The sequence below is a fragment of the Myotis davidii genome, unplaced genomic scaffold (genome assembly GCF_000327345.1).
Source record: "Myotis davidii unplaced genomic scaffold, ASM32734v1 scaffold1773, whole genome shotgun sequence".
Lineage (NCBI taxonomy): Eukaryota > Metazoa > Chordata > Mammalia > Chiroptera > Vespertilionidae > Myotis > Myotis davidii.
Genome location: NW_006284099.1, coordinates 1,759 through 14,134, shown reverse-complemented (window position 1 = coordinate 14,134; position 12,376 = coordinate 1,759). Strand labels below are relative to the sequence as shown.

Below are 12,376 nucleotides of genomic sequence, written 5' to 3'. Positions count from 1 at the left end.
CCTGCTGTCCTTTCTCCCCTCAGAGACTCACCGCACTGTGTTAAACCAGATCCTACGGCAGTCCACTACCCACCTCGCTGACGGGCCCTTTGCTGTCCTGGTAGACTACATTCGTGTCCTCGACTTCGATGTCAAACGCAAGTATGTGCCCTGGATGTTGGTGGGGGTGGGAACTCTCCAAGTAGTTTCTCCCCTCCCAGAAAGGAGCCAGAGTTCCTCCTGGGGCATTGTTTCCTGAGAACGCAGTTTTCCTAAAGTCCCATTCCATTCATCGAGGTAATACAGGAGGTGCAGGTAGCCATAGTGCACAGGGGTCGCAGGAGGCCTCCTGAACACTCCTGTTTCCCCTGCTTTTCCTTCCTGTGCACTACACATGCTTACTTGCTACAGTTTCTGTGGGCCCTTATTTGGTAGAGATGGGGGAAATGAGAGTTGGTAGTAAATGACCTGTCTCTCCCAACTACTGGGCATTTCCCCAGGGGAACAGGTGGGGAGCAGGAATCAGTAATTGGAGGATAGGGAAAGTGTCATTGTGAGTCTTCATTCTAATGAGGCAAACAGAAGTTTGCTCTGCCACCCTAATCCTGTTTTCCTTCTTTTTCTACCTCCCCAGATATTTCCGCCAAGAGCTGGAGCGTTTGGACGAAGGGCTCCGGAAAGAGGACATGGCTGTGCATGTCCGCCGTGACCATGTCTTTGAAGACTCTTATCGTGAGCTGCATCGGAAATCCCCTGAAGAAATGAAGAATCGATTGTAAGAGCCCAGAGCAGAGAACAGACAAGATGGGAGGGTGGGGGCCATTCCTCCGCCGTAGTGAAGGCTTACTCAGGCCTCAGATGTGCAGGGGAATATAGGGAGGTGCTGCCCCCGCCACACACACACTAGGAATTTCCATTTGGAATCCAGCTGATATCAACACAGTGAGCTGCCTCCCCCATCTTCTTGGCCTGGTCTCAGAAGACTGATCTTCTGCTGTCCCTTGGGCTGAGCTACCCAACAATTCCCAGCCAGAAGAGTCTTTGGCATTTATAAAGGTAGACCTGATGGCTTTGCAGAGAGAGTTTCCCATTGTTACACTAGGAACAGGACGCCTGCTGAGCAAATGGTACCTTGGGCTGGGGGAAATACTGCTCACTGGTGATTCTGAAGCCACCGAGAGGAGATTGGCAGTTTGTAATGCCAGATGTCACAGGAGCAATGTGAGGACAGACCTATTGGAGCAGTTCAGATGCTCCTAAACTAAGGAACTGGATGCCTCCTCTCCCTCGTGGCATGGGCTTGCTATCCCTGTCATCACACAGGAAGTCAGAGAGGCTTCTAAGACAGACTGGGCCCTGCTCTTCCACTACCAACTCCTTATTGACATTGGACTTGGTGCAGCACTCTCTTCTCTGACACCACCTAACCACTCCCTACTTCCCCTAAGTGAGGTCTCATTTAGGCCTCTCTACCATTCCCATTGGTGTTTTCTGGAATATCGGTCAGCCTTTACTGGCACTTCAGGACATCTATCAATGATGCCCTTTTTTGTCCCAGTGCCCTCCTCTGGGCTCTCCTGGCACCATGTCCTGTGACCTTACACTCCCCGGCCACTGCTCCAGTCACTCGTTCACTTGGGTCATGCTGTATAAGTGAGTGGCTCTGTCCTGGGCTTTCTGCACATCTTTTTCTCCTCTCTTAACGCAGGTATATAGTGTTTGAAGGAGAAGAAGGGCAGGATGCTGGAGGGCTCCTGCGGGAGTGGTATATGATCATCTCTCGGGAGATGTTTAACCCTATGTATGCCTTGTTCCGTACCTCACCTGGAGACCGGGTAACCTACACCATCAATCCATCTTCCCACTGCAACCCCAACCACCTCAGCTACTTTAAGTTTGTTGGACGCATTGTGGCCAAAGCTGTATATGACAACCGCCTCCTGGAGTGCTACTTCACTCGCTCCTTCTACAAACACATCTTGGGCAAGTCTGTCAGGTGAGGATGTGGCACAGTCCTGGGAATCGGGTCCTTTATTTGTGTCCTGCCCCTATGGTGCCTCTCCACCCCAACCCATGACCCTGTCTAATTGTGTTTTTCTAGGTATACGGATATGGAAAGCGAAGATTACCACTTCTACCAAGGCCTGGTCTATCTGCTGGAAAATGATGTCTCCACTCTAGGCTATGACCTTACCTTCAGCACTGAGGTAGGTCAGGAAATCCTGACTGCAGCACATCCCAGCTCGTCTAGGAGACCCATTTTGGATCGCCCTTGACTTGGCATTGGATAACTTCATGGTTTTAAGGAAGTATCTTGACTTCTTAAAATCCCGTGCCCCATTTCCCATCTGGTAGAGAGCAATAGATATTTGTATGAGACATCACAAACAGAAAAACCAAAATTTGTAAAAAAAATCCAGACTGTTTCCTGGTTTCCCCCTTATAGAAAACAACATTACTCCAGAGTGTTACTTTCCATTCCCAGAGTAATTCATTGTAGAAAAATTATACAAATGAAAACAAATTTTTAAGGTTACTCTTCCACCAAATTGTTTTCTGTAAAGATTGTGTTATGTTATGTTACATGTATTAGCCATACCCTCTTTCCCCTTTTACTTTGGCCTTTTCCTGTTAGGAAATTATGACCTCATGAGAAAAATCGCTGTTTTTCATGATCTTACTTTGTCTCTCTGCCCAGGACATAGCAAAGAATTTAGGGTATGTTCCCAGGTATCTATATAAACCCCATCCTAGACCAAGCTTGATATATATGATTGATGTTTTGGGTGTTCTAGGTCCAAGAGTTTGGAGTCTGTGAAGTTCGTGACCTCAAACCCAATGGGGCCAACATCTTGGTAACAGAGGAGAATAAGAAGGAGTATGTACACCTGGTGTGCCAGATGAGAATGACAGGTAGGGGAAATGTCCCTTAGGCCCATTGTTGCTCAATATGGGAATTGGTCAGGTCTCACTTCATTTTACACACATCATTTCCTCTTTTCCCCTATGGCAGCCACAAGTACCTTGCACAAAAGGAATCCAAAACTTAACCAAAAATATTTCCTTTCCTCTACCCTCATAGGGGCCCAGAAATACAGTGGCAGGCAAGGCAGGCAGTCCAATCAGCATCCTAGTAGCAGCATGGGCTAGATTGGGGGGATTTCTGACCTCTAACACTTGTGTGGGTTCCGATTCCATGTGGTTTGTTGGTTCTCTCTCCAGGAGCCATCCGCAAACAGCTGGCGGCTTTCTTAGAAGGCTTCTATGAGATCATTCCAAAGCGCCTCATTTCCATCTTCACTGAGCAGGAGTTAGAGCTGCTCATATCAGGACTGCCTACAATCGACATTGATGATTTGAAATCCAACACTGAATACCACAAATACCAATCCAACTCTATTCAGGTGAGCTGTTGCAGGCATTCCCTGCCCCTTCACCCCTAAGAAGTGCTAGTTTGACACCAGATAAAGCAGTGCTCTTAAGGGAAGGGCGCAATGGATGACCACTTACCTATGTGTAACTCTTCATTCTCTGGATCGCATTTTTAGGTGATGTTTTTGCTCATCCTGTGAATGAACTGGAACCCATTTTACAGAAGAGACTTGCCTAGATTCCAAGTCCCATCCCCCCTTTTTTTCTAGGAGTTCTCTGTCTAACGCTGGCTTCTTGTGTCCCTTCCTGCAGATTCAGTGGTTCTGGAGAGCATTGCGTTCTTTTGACCAAGCTGACCGTGCCAAGTTCCTCCAGTTTGTCACGGGTACTTCCAAGGTACCCCTGCAAGGCTTTGCTGCCCTCGAAGGCATGAATGGAATTCAGAAGTTTCAGATTCATCGAGATGACAGGTCCACAGATCGCCTGCCTTCAGCTCACACATGGTAAGCCAAAGAGTTTGTTCTCCTTTTCAGCATTTAGATCACGGCTCCTCAGACTTTTTAAACAGGGGCCAGTTCACTGTCCCTCAGACCGTTGGAGGGCCAGACTATAGTTTAAAAAAAAACTATGAAAAAATTCCTATGCACACTGCATAGATCTTATTTTGAAGTAAAAAAAAAAAACAAAACGGGAACAAATACAATATTTGTATTTGCATGTGGCCCACGGGCCGTAGTTTGAGGACCCCTGATTTAGATGAAGCTTGCATATATGCCAACTTTAGGCCCTTACCCAAGGTCGGGAACTCTGGTCTGCCTCTGGCTACCCTGCCCCAGGGAGCAGCTCCCATTGGTGGGTTTTTGGAGAGGCTAATGTCTGAGATCAGAAGTTGGCCCAGTCTCACAGTGGGGCTGAGGAGACAGTACAGATAAAAACCACCACATGAGACCACAGTGTATTCCAGGGCTCAGTGTGGCTGGAGCATGGATTTCGAGTTGCAGGGAGCACAAAGCTAAAGAACTCAGCAGGGGTCAGATCACCAGTGACCCTGAATGCCTCCTTGGAGCTTGCACATTAGCCCATAGACGAGACCATGGTGTTTAAGCGACAGGGTCAGGTTTACGTTTTAGGTGCCTGATGGCCAGTAATGGGGCCAAGTTAGAGGAGGGTAGACCAGGCTAGGACAAAATTGGGAGTCCACAAGAGATGAGAAATAGGTTCCCTCAGGGAGAGGTCAAGTGGGCAGCATCATGGGAACACAGGGATTTGGTTGTCATCTTTCATGAGGAACTGATCTTTCTTTTTTCCCTAGTTTCAATCAGCTGGACCTGCCTGCGTATGAGAGCTTTGAGAAGCTCCGCCACATGCTACTATTGGCCATCCAGGAGTGCTCGGAAGGCTTTGGGCTGGCCTAGTTAGCCCCCACAACTGTGGGGTTTTTCTACCATTGTTGGACCTGGGAAGGGGGGTGGGGGATGAAAACAAAATGAACCCGAAAGGAAATGTTGATACCAATAAATGAAATCTACCAACTCACCATGTGTGTGTCCCAGCTGCCCCAACCTTCTCCAGTGCATACCTGTTCCCTTTCTCCTGCTCATTCTTTCTTCCCTCCCCCTTTTTCTCACCTCCTCTCCCCATTCCATGCTGTCCATGATCCCCAGCCCATGTGTTTAAAGGCAGTAGCCTTTGCAGGGACCTGTTTGTCCCAACTGTTTGAACAGTGTGCTCCTCAGAGTCTGTGTTCAGAAGGATTTGCTGCATTGAGACTTGAAACCTTTGGATAGGGGAAAAATTATATATATATATATTTTTTTGTTCTGTTTGCATTTCTTAATTTGTGCTTGGAATGTGTTGATGTGCACAGCTAATGATTCAATGCGAGACAAGATTGGCGTCTGTGTTGTGGAGGTTTCAAATAAAGAGCACTCTTCATAACTCACTTTTCACAATGGAGTTTTTTTCAAACTTAAAAGAAAAAAAACAACCCTCGAGCACGTGCTAGACATCTGGAGAAAAGATCCAAATGGACGCTCCAGAAAACCATCTCTGCCGTCACCACAGCGCATCCTCCTCCTTCAAAGTTGGTTTTCCTGTAGTCAGGAGAGAGACACAGCCACCGGGAACCGAGGGAGTCTGTTTTTTAAGAATGGGACCTGCACTTGGGAGTGGTGATGATGTTGCAGCCAAGGATAAAGCATCTTGCTCAAGAGGAACAAACCAGTAGAACTCACCATCTTCTTTGGTGAGCCTTTACAACAATCTTAAGTTGGGCTCAATTTAGGATTTTTATTTCATCTGTTAATATTTTAGTTTATTTTTAACAAATTTCAAGTAGTTGACAAGCTCTCTAGGAAAACAGTCTTACCATCCTTTTGTTTTGGTTTTGTTGTCTGCCTGTCTGTCTGCCAGTCTGTTCACAGATCACCCAATAATCTCTTGTGGTTTTTACTCCATCCAACCCTTAAAGCCAATCTAAGGACTTTGGTTCCAGCCTCCAAAGAAAAAATAATAAAAGTTTAGTTAGAAAAATAACCCCAAGTGGTGCTTGCTTTGTGTGGTTTTTCTCATTCTCTGAGGCTCTGCATAAAGGTTTTCCCCTTGACCATGTCCCAAAGTGTGGATCTAGGAAAGCAGTTGTGTGTTCTTAACCTATACCTTTGGTCCCAATGCAAATGGCTACTGAACATTCTCTCCCTTTTTTCAAAATTCAAACTTATCTGTCTGGCCCTGCTGATGACTGAGATGACTCAGCCCTGTCCACTCTACTGAGCTTCCAGTCAAGGGGAAGAGACTAGTCAGTTCCATGACTGATGTAGGAAGGGGGTCCTTGGTTCCCAGAGCAGAAATACCTGATCTAGACTGGAAGATCAGTGAAGACTCCATTGTCAGTGGCACTTGGGCTGAATGGTAAAGCTGTGGGGAAATGAAGATTCAGGAGGGGACAGTAATCTAAATCAAGATAGCAGGAGTCCAGTTATCGGATGGGCTTAAGCAAAAGGTGGTGCCTTGACATGAAGCTGAGAGTCCAGCAGGGCTTTAAAATAAATAAGCAGAAATACAGTAGAATTGATCCATCAACTTAAGAACTGGTTCTTTGGAAAATCAAAGTAGAATAAAGCTAATAACTCAATGGCATACTACAAAAACCTGACGACCAAGTATGATTTGCCTTTGGGATGTGTGTATGGTGTAATAATCCCCTCAATGTGAAATGAGAAAAATCCTATCAAAAAGATACAAGACACTTGCTAACACTCAATAACTATTCCTAGTAACAAAGTTAAAGACACTACCTTGATAAGGTAATCTCAGACCAAGAGCCAACATCACACTGGAAGCATAGGTTGCCAGTTGTCACCATTAGCACTGTTCCGCTAGTTCTAACCATGAAGTAAAGCAGGAAACAAGTAAAACTTGACTATGCTAAACCAGCAAGAGGCTTGGTTATAATGAACAAAATACTCGTAAACATTTATTGTCCAACAAGTATAAATAAATTGTAATAAAATCATACAGTGAAATCCTAAATAACATTAAAATGTATTGCATGTATCAACATGCATAATCCCAATGGTAAGCAAAAAGTATGAGGCATGTTTAAAAGTTACCACCAACACCCCAGCTGGTGGGCTCAGTGGTTGAGCATCAACCTATGAACCAGGATGTCACAGTTCGATTCCCCAGTAGAGGGGATGCAGGAGGCAGTCAATAACTGATGTTTCTGTTTCTGATCAATAAAAATTTTAATAGAACTTACAAATAATACTACATATTTATGTACCAAGAACATGAAAACCACATCCATATGTATGAAGAGTATAAAAACTCATGCATGAGTATAACTAGTACATGACGTTCAGGATGAGCGAGGGGGGCTATATGGGGACACAGCTGGGAAGAGGACTTCAACTACATTGGTGATGTTTTATTAAGCTGTACTGGGTATATGACTGTTCCTTTTAATGCTATACTGTATAATGCTCTATAACTTTTATACGTCTGAAATAGTTCATAGTAAGTTTCACAAACAACTTGTTAAATTTCACAATGCATTTGAAGTAGATAGCAGGGAGTCAGTGACAGGCAGGCCTAATTCTACATGAAGGCTAATAACTGCTTACATGATAAGATTAAATGAGTCTTTTTGTCCTAATAATTTCTTCCACTGATCTGTGCATTGATTACCACAGGTTATCTCCTTATTAAATTAGTTCCCATCTCTTATAATTAGGGAAACCATAAAATTTATCATCCAAAGTTGGACAAATTTAAGAATAATAAATGATGCTGTTAATAATTATGCTGGGCCACAGATGCAAATAAACGAGATAAACTGATTTATGGCTCTATACTTAGGATGCATATCTGTCTTGGCTGGGGAAACAATTATTACCCATCATAAAGAATTTTATTGAGCACTTACCATGTACTAAAAACACTGAGAAGTCTCTGCTTTCCAGAAATTCACTGAAGGGAAGGAGGCAGATGGTAGGAAAGTGCAGGAGGAAATGGGTACACAAAGACACAATGGCGTGGCTCAGTGGTTCACCCATGAACCAGAAGGTCACAGTTTAATTCCTGGTCAGGGCTCATGCCTGGGTTGTGGGCTCATTCCCAGTGTGGGGCCTGCAGGAGGCAGTTGATTGATGATTCTTCCTCATCGATGTTTCTCTCCCCCTCTCCCAACCTCTCTGAAGTCAATAAAGATACAGTGGGGCCTTGACTTACGAGTGTCCCAACTAACGAGTTTTTTGAGATACCAGATGTCTCTCGGCCGATTTTTTGCATTGAGTTGACAGTAATTTGAGTTAACGAGCTCGGTCTCAGAACGAATTAAACTCGTAAGTCAAGGCCCTGCTGTATTTTTAAACTACAAAAGACAGCATAATGGAAAAGACTGATATATTTGACTACTAAAATGTTGGCAACACCATGAACAGAATTTAAAAATTGATGACAGCCCAGCTGGTGCTCCGTGGTTGAGCATTAACCTAGGAACCAAAAGGTCACAGTTCAATTCCAGTCAGGGCACATGTCAGGTTGCGAGTTCGATCCCCATCATGAAGCTGACAGTCTAATGGGGAAAGCAGAGAATAAATACACCAGAGAGTAAATGACATATTTTCTTCTCTGAAGAAAAATAAAGGGAAGTAAAGGGATAGAGAGTTGAGGGAGCCTATTTTAGCTGGGGTGGTCTAGGAAGGCCTCTCTGAGGAGGTGACAGTTGACGTTGAAGACATGCTTGGAAGAAGTGAGGGTATATGCCACTGGGGGATCTCAAGGAAGAGAGTTCCAGGCAGAGGGAACAGCCAGTGTAAAGGGTCCCAAACACATCACCTAGAAGGAAGAGCAGTGGAGCTCCAGGGAGAAGTACCATAGAAATTGAGGTCAGAGGAACAGGGGCCAGATCCCAGGACTTTTACTCTAAGGTGGGAAACCACCAAAGCTTACCGCTCAGAGCTGTGATCTGAAACATCTACAGCTGCTCATAGAGAGTAGGTGGGAGGGGCCAGCGTGGAGGCCCGAGAGCCTGAGGAAGTGGCTGCTGCTGTCTTCCAGGTAGGACACGTTTACCTGCCAGGACTACAAAAATAGTGCCTAATAGGCTTATATATGTGCGGGCCATACAAGTCACTGTTAAAGGGATAGGGACCTGGAGGCCTGAGGTGAGCCAGAGTCGAACCTTTGAAGCTTAAGGTTTTTGTTTCGATGAGGCTAATGGTGATGGTGGTGGTGATTAGGGTTTTGTTGTCTGTTTTTCACCGTAAGCATGTATTTCTGCAATTAAAAATAAATAGCCTAGTTTTAGAGGGCACGCTTTGTCCCTTTCCCCTCCTAGACGCAATCTGTAGGAACTAGAGGCATCCCATCCAGTCCTCCATGACACCCAACTTGTTCTGGTTTGCCCGGGACCTCCTCAGTTTTAGTACTGAAAGGCCCATGTCCCAGAAGATCCATTCCCCTCTGTGAGCCAAATTGCTCCTTGGGCTGGGAGAGTAGAGGGCGGGGCTTCCCCAGCCTCCAGCCAATGGCAGATCACGACCTGATGCCCAGGCCAGGTCTGTCCAGCCACCCTTCCTCTCCCTAAAAAAATCAATAAAAAAGGTCTCTCGTGTTCTGGTCTCAGCCTATCAATAACCAATGTGGCTGGACCAGCCCTTATGGTCCTTATTATGATTACAAGATGCCCTTCAGCAATAACCATGAGAAAACTTTAAAAAGATACAAGTTTATTACTTACAATAACTGGAAATGACAGCACATCTGGGGCCACACAGAGATGAGAAAGCAAGAGCGAGAGCACAGTTCTGGGGTTTTACTTTTATGGGGTTGAAGGTGGAGGTCTAGGGTTTTGCAGGCTCACTATTTGGTGAATTTAAAACATAAGAGTGGGAACTTAAAATGATGAGGCACCTGGCTCTTTAGTCTGTGTTTATTGGAGACGGCTGCCTTCAAATGGATGCATCTTTGAAATGGATGCCTCAGCAATCAAAGCTTAAGTCAGGTGCTTGCAATACAAAAAAAGAAACTGTCTGGCTATACACAGCAGTCTTTTGCTAAATATTTTCCCTACGGCAGTGGTTCTCAACCTTGGCTGCACATTAAAATCACCTGGGAATCTTTTTAAAATTCTGATTTCTGGGCCTCATCCTCCGGAAATTCTGTTTCTTTGTTATGGGGTGGGGCCACAACATTAGTAACAAAGAAACAGAATTTCCGGAGGATGAAGTATCTGGGGGATCTCAAGGAAGAGAGTTCCAGGCAGAGGGAACAGCCAGTGTAAAGGGTCCCAAACACATCACCTAGAAGGAAGAGCAGTGGAGCTCCAGGGAGAAGTACCATAGAAATTGAGGTCAGAGGAACAAGCTTCAACACCAGCAACAGGTGAGAGCACAGGGCAGGACTGTGGCACGTAGGAGCAAAGAAATTAGCTGGGTGGTGGTGGTGCATGCAAATTAGCCTATATAATAAAAGGCTAATATGCAAATAGACCACCAGAGGCTCATATGTTTATGAGGGATAGTTGATCTGTAGTTTTCTTGTAATATCTTTGTCTGTTTTATTTATTTTTTTAATATACAATTGACTCTTTTTTTATTGCTTATATGTGGTATCTAAAGAACAAAATAGCCCTCGCCAGTTTGGCTCAGTGGATAAAGTGTCGGCCTGCAGACTGAAGAGTCCCAGGTTCGATTCTGGTCCAGGGCACATGCCTGGGTTGCAGGCTCAATCCCCAGCAGGGGGCGTGCAGGAGGAAGCAGATCAATGATTCTCATCATTGATATTTCTATCTTTTTTTCCTCTCCCTTCCTCTCTGAAATCAAGAATAAAGTTTTTTAAAAAATTTTTCAATAGTGTAAGAAAATAGCTCCACAATCTATATATATAAAACCCTAATATGCAAATAGATCAAACAGCAGAACAACCGAACAACCAGTCGCTAATACATGCGCTGACCAGCAGGAGTGTGTGTGGAACATGGCAGGCAATGGCAGCAGGCGGCAGAGCACAGAACATGGCAGGCGTCGGCTGCGGTAGGATGGTGGAGCAGGTGAGTGGGGGCGCCAGACCAAGTGGGGGCGCCAGTCGCTGTCATGGGGGCGAGCCTCTGGTGGTTACTGAAAATTCTTTGCTCCTACGTGCCACGGTCCTGCCCTGCGCTCTCACCTGCTGCTGGTGTTGAAGCCGCCACTTGCACCCACTGCCAGGGCTGGCCTCACTTGCACCCACAGCCGGCACCAGAGCAGCTGCTCACACCTACTGCCAGTGCCCAGCGCCATCAGTGGGTGCGAGCGGTGGCTGCCAGCCCCGATCACCCCTGAGGGCTTCTCCACCTCCCCCTGCTTCTGAGGGGTGATTGGGGCAGCAGTCACCACTCACACCCACTGCTGGCACTGGCCTCAGTCGCTCCACGCTGTCAGCAGGTATTACTGGGGCCGGCAATGGCAGTGTGTGGGAGCAGTGGCAGCAGGAGCAAGGCTGCTAGCAGACAGAGGACCAGGGGCCATGATGCGGGGTGGCCAGGCAGGGGCAGTGCCCCTGTGCCTACCGCAGCCTTGCAGCCCACAGTTCCTTTCAAGGTGCACGAATTCATGCATTGGGCCCCTAGTATATAGTCAATAATATTGTAATAACTATATGATGCTAGGTGGGTAATTGAAATATCAGGGACGCCACTCTGTAAAGTACATGATTGTCTAACCACTTTGCATCTGAAACTAATACAGAATAATATTGAATGTAAACTGCAATTGAAAAAAAATTTTTTTAAAGAAATTGATTTTTTTATTAAACATAAATTCTGCAACCTAGCTAACCTCAGGATATTTTAGACTTTTATAGATTCCATAAGATTTTCTACATAGTCAAGCATATTTTGTGCAAGTAAAGACAGTTTTACTTCTTCCTTTCCAGTTGGTCTGCCTTTTATTTCTTTTTCTTGCTCTATTGCCCTGGCTGAACCTCCAGTACAATGTTAAACAGAAATGGTGGGAGTAAATATCCTTGACTTTTTCTGATCTTAGGGTGAAAACACGATTTTACCTTTAAGAATGAAATAAACTATAGTTTTATGTAGGTTCCCTTTATCAGGTTGAGGAAGCCCCCAATTTTTTAATTTTCTAAGAGATTATATTTTGTTTCCTTTTCTTTAATCAGAAATGGATATTGGATTTTTTCAAATGCTTTACTGGCATCAATTTAGATGATCATATGGTTTTTCTTAGTTTGATAAGATGGTGAATTACAATGATTGGTTTTCAAATGTTAAACCAACCACATATTCCTGGGATTAAACCCCATTTGGTCATAATGTATTATCCCTTTTATATATTGTATTGTATTTGATTTGCTAAAATTGTGTTAAAAACTCATCTACACTAATAAAAGAGAAACATGGTAATTGGCGTATGACCGCTACCCTTCCCATTGGCTAATCGGCGAGATATGCAAATTAACTGTCAGCCAAGATGGCGGCCGGCAGCCAGGCAGCTTGAAACTAACATGAGGCTTGCTTGCTTCA

At 45.0% G+C, this 12,376-nt stretch overlaps 1 protein-coding gene across 15 annotated transcripts in view; it reads left to right on the top strand.

Annotated features, from left to right (window-relative positions):
* The window catches only part of HUWE1 (HECT, UBA and WWE domain containing 1, E3 ubiquitin protein ligase), a 150,042-nt gene extending 144,156 nt beyond the window's left edge, over positions 1-5,886 (top strand). For all 15 annotated transcript variants that reach the window (XM_015568292.1, XM_015568280.1, XM_015568295.1 and 12 more), the window contains 8 exons: positions 24-141; positions 614-754; positions 1,688-1,975; positions 2,081-2,186; positions 2,775-2,892; positions 3,202-3,383; positions 3,664-3,854; positions 4,664-5,886. In XM_015568292.1, the coding sequence (XP_015423778.1) occupies positions 24-141; positions 614-754; positions 1,688-1,975; positions 2,081-2,186; positions 2,775-2,892; positions 3,202-3,383; positions 3,664-3,854; positions 4,664-4,766 (1,247 nt within the window). In that variant the 3' untranslated portion in view covers positions 4,767-5,886. The remainder of the gene's footprint in view (positions 1-23; positions 142-613; positions 755-1,687; positions 1,976-2,080; positions 2,187-2,774; positions 2,893-3,201; positions 3,384-3,663; positions 3,855-4,663) is intronic.
* Positions 5,887-12,376: the final 6,490 nt, after the last annotated feature.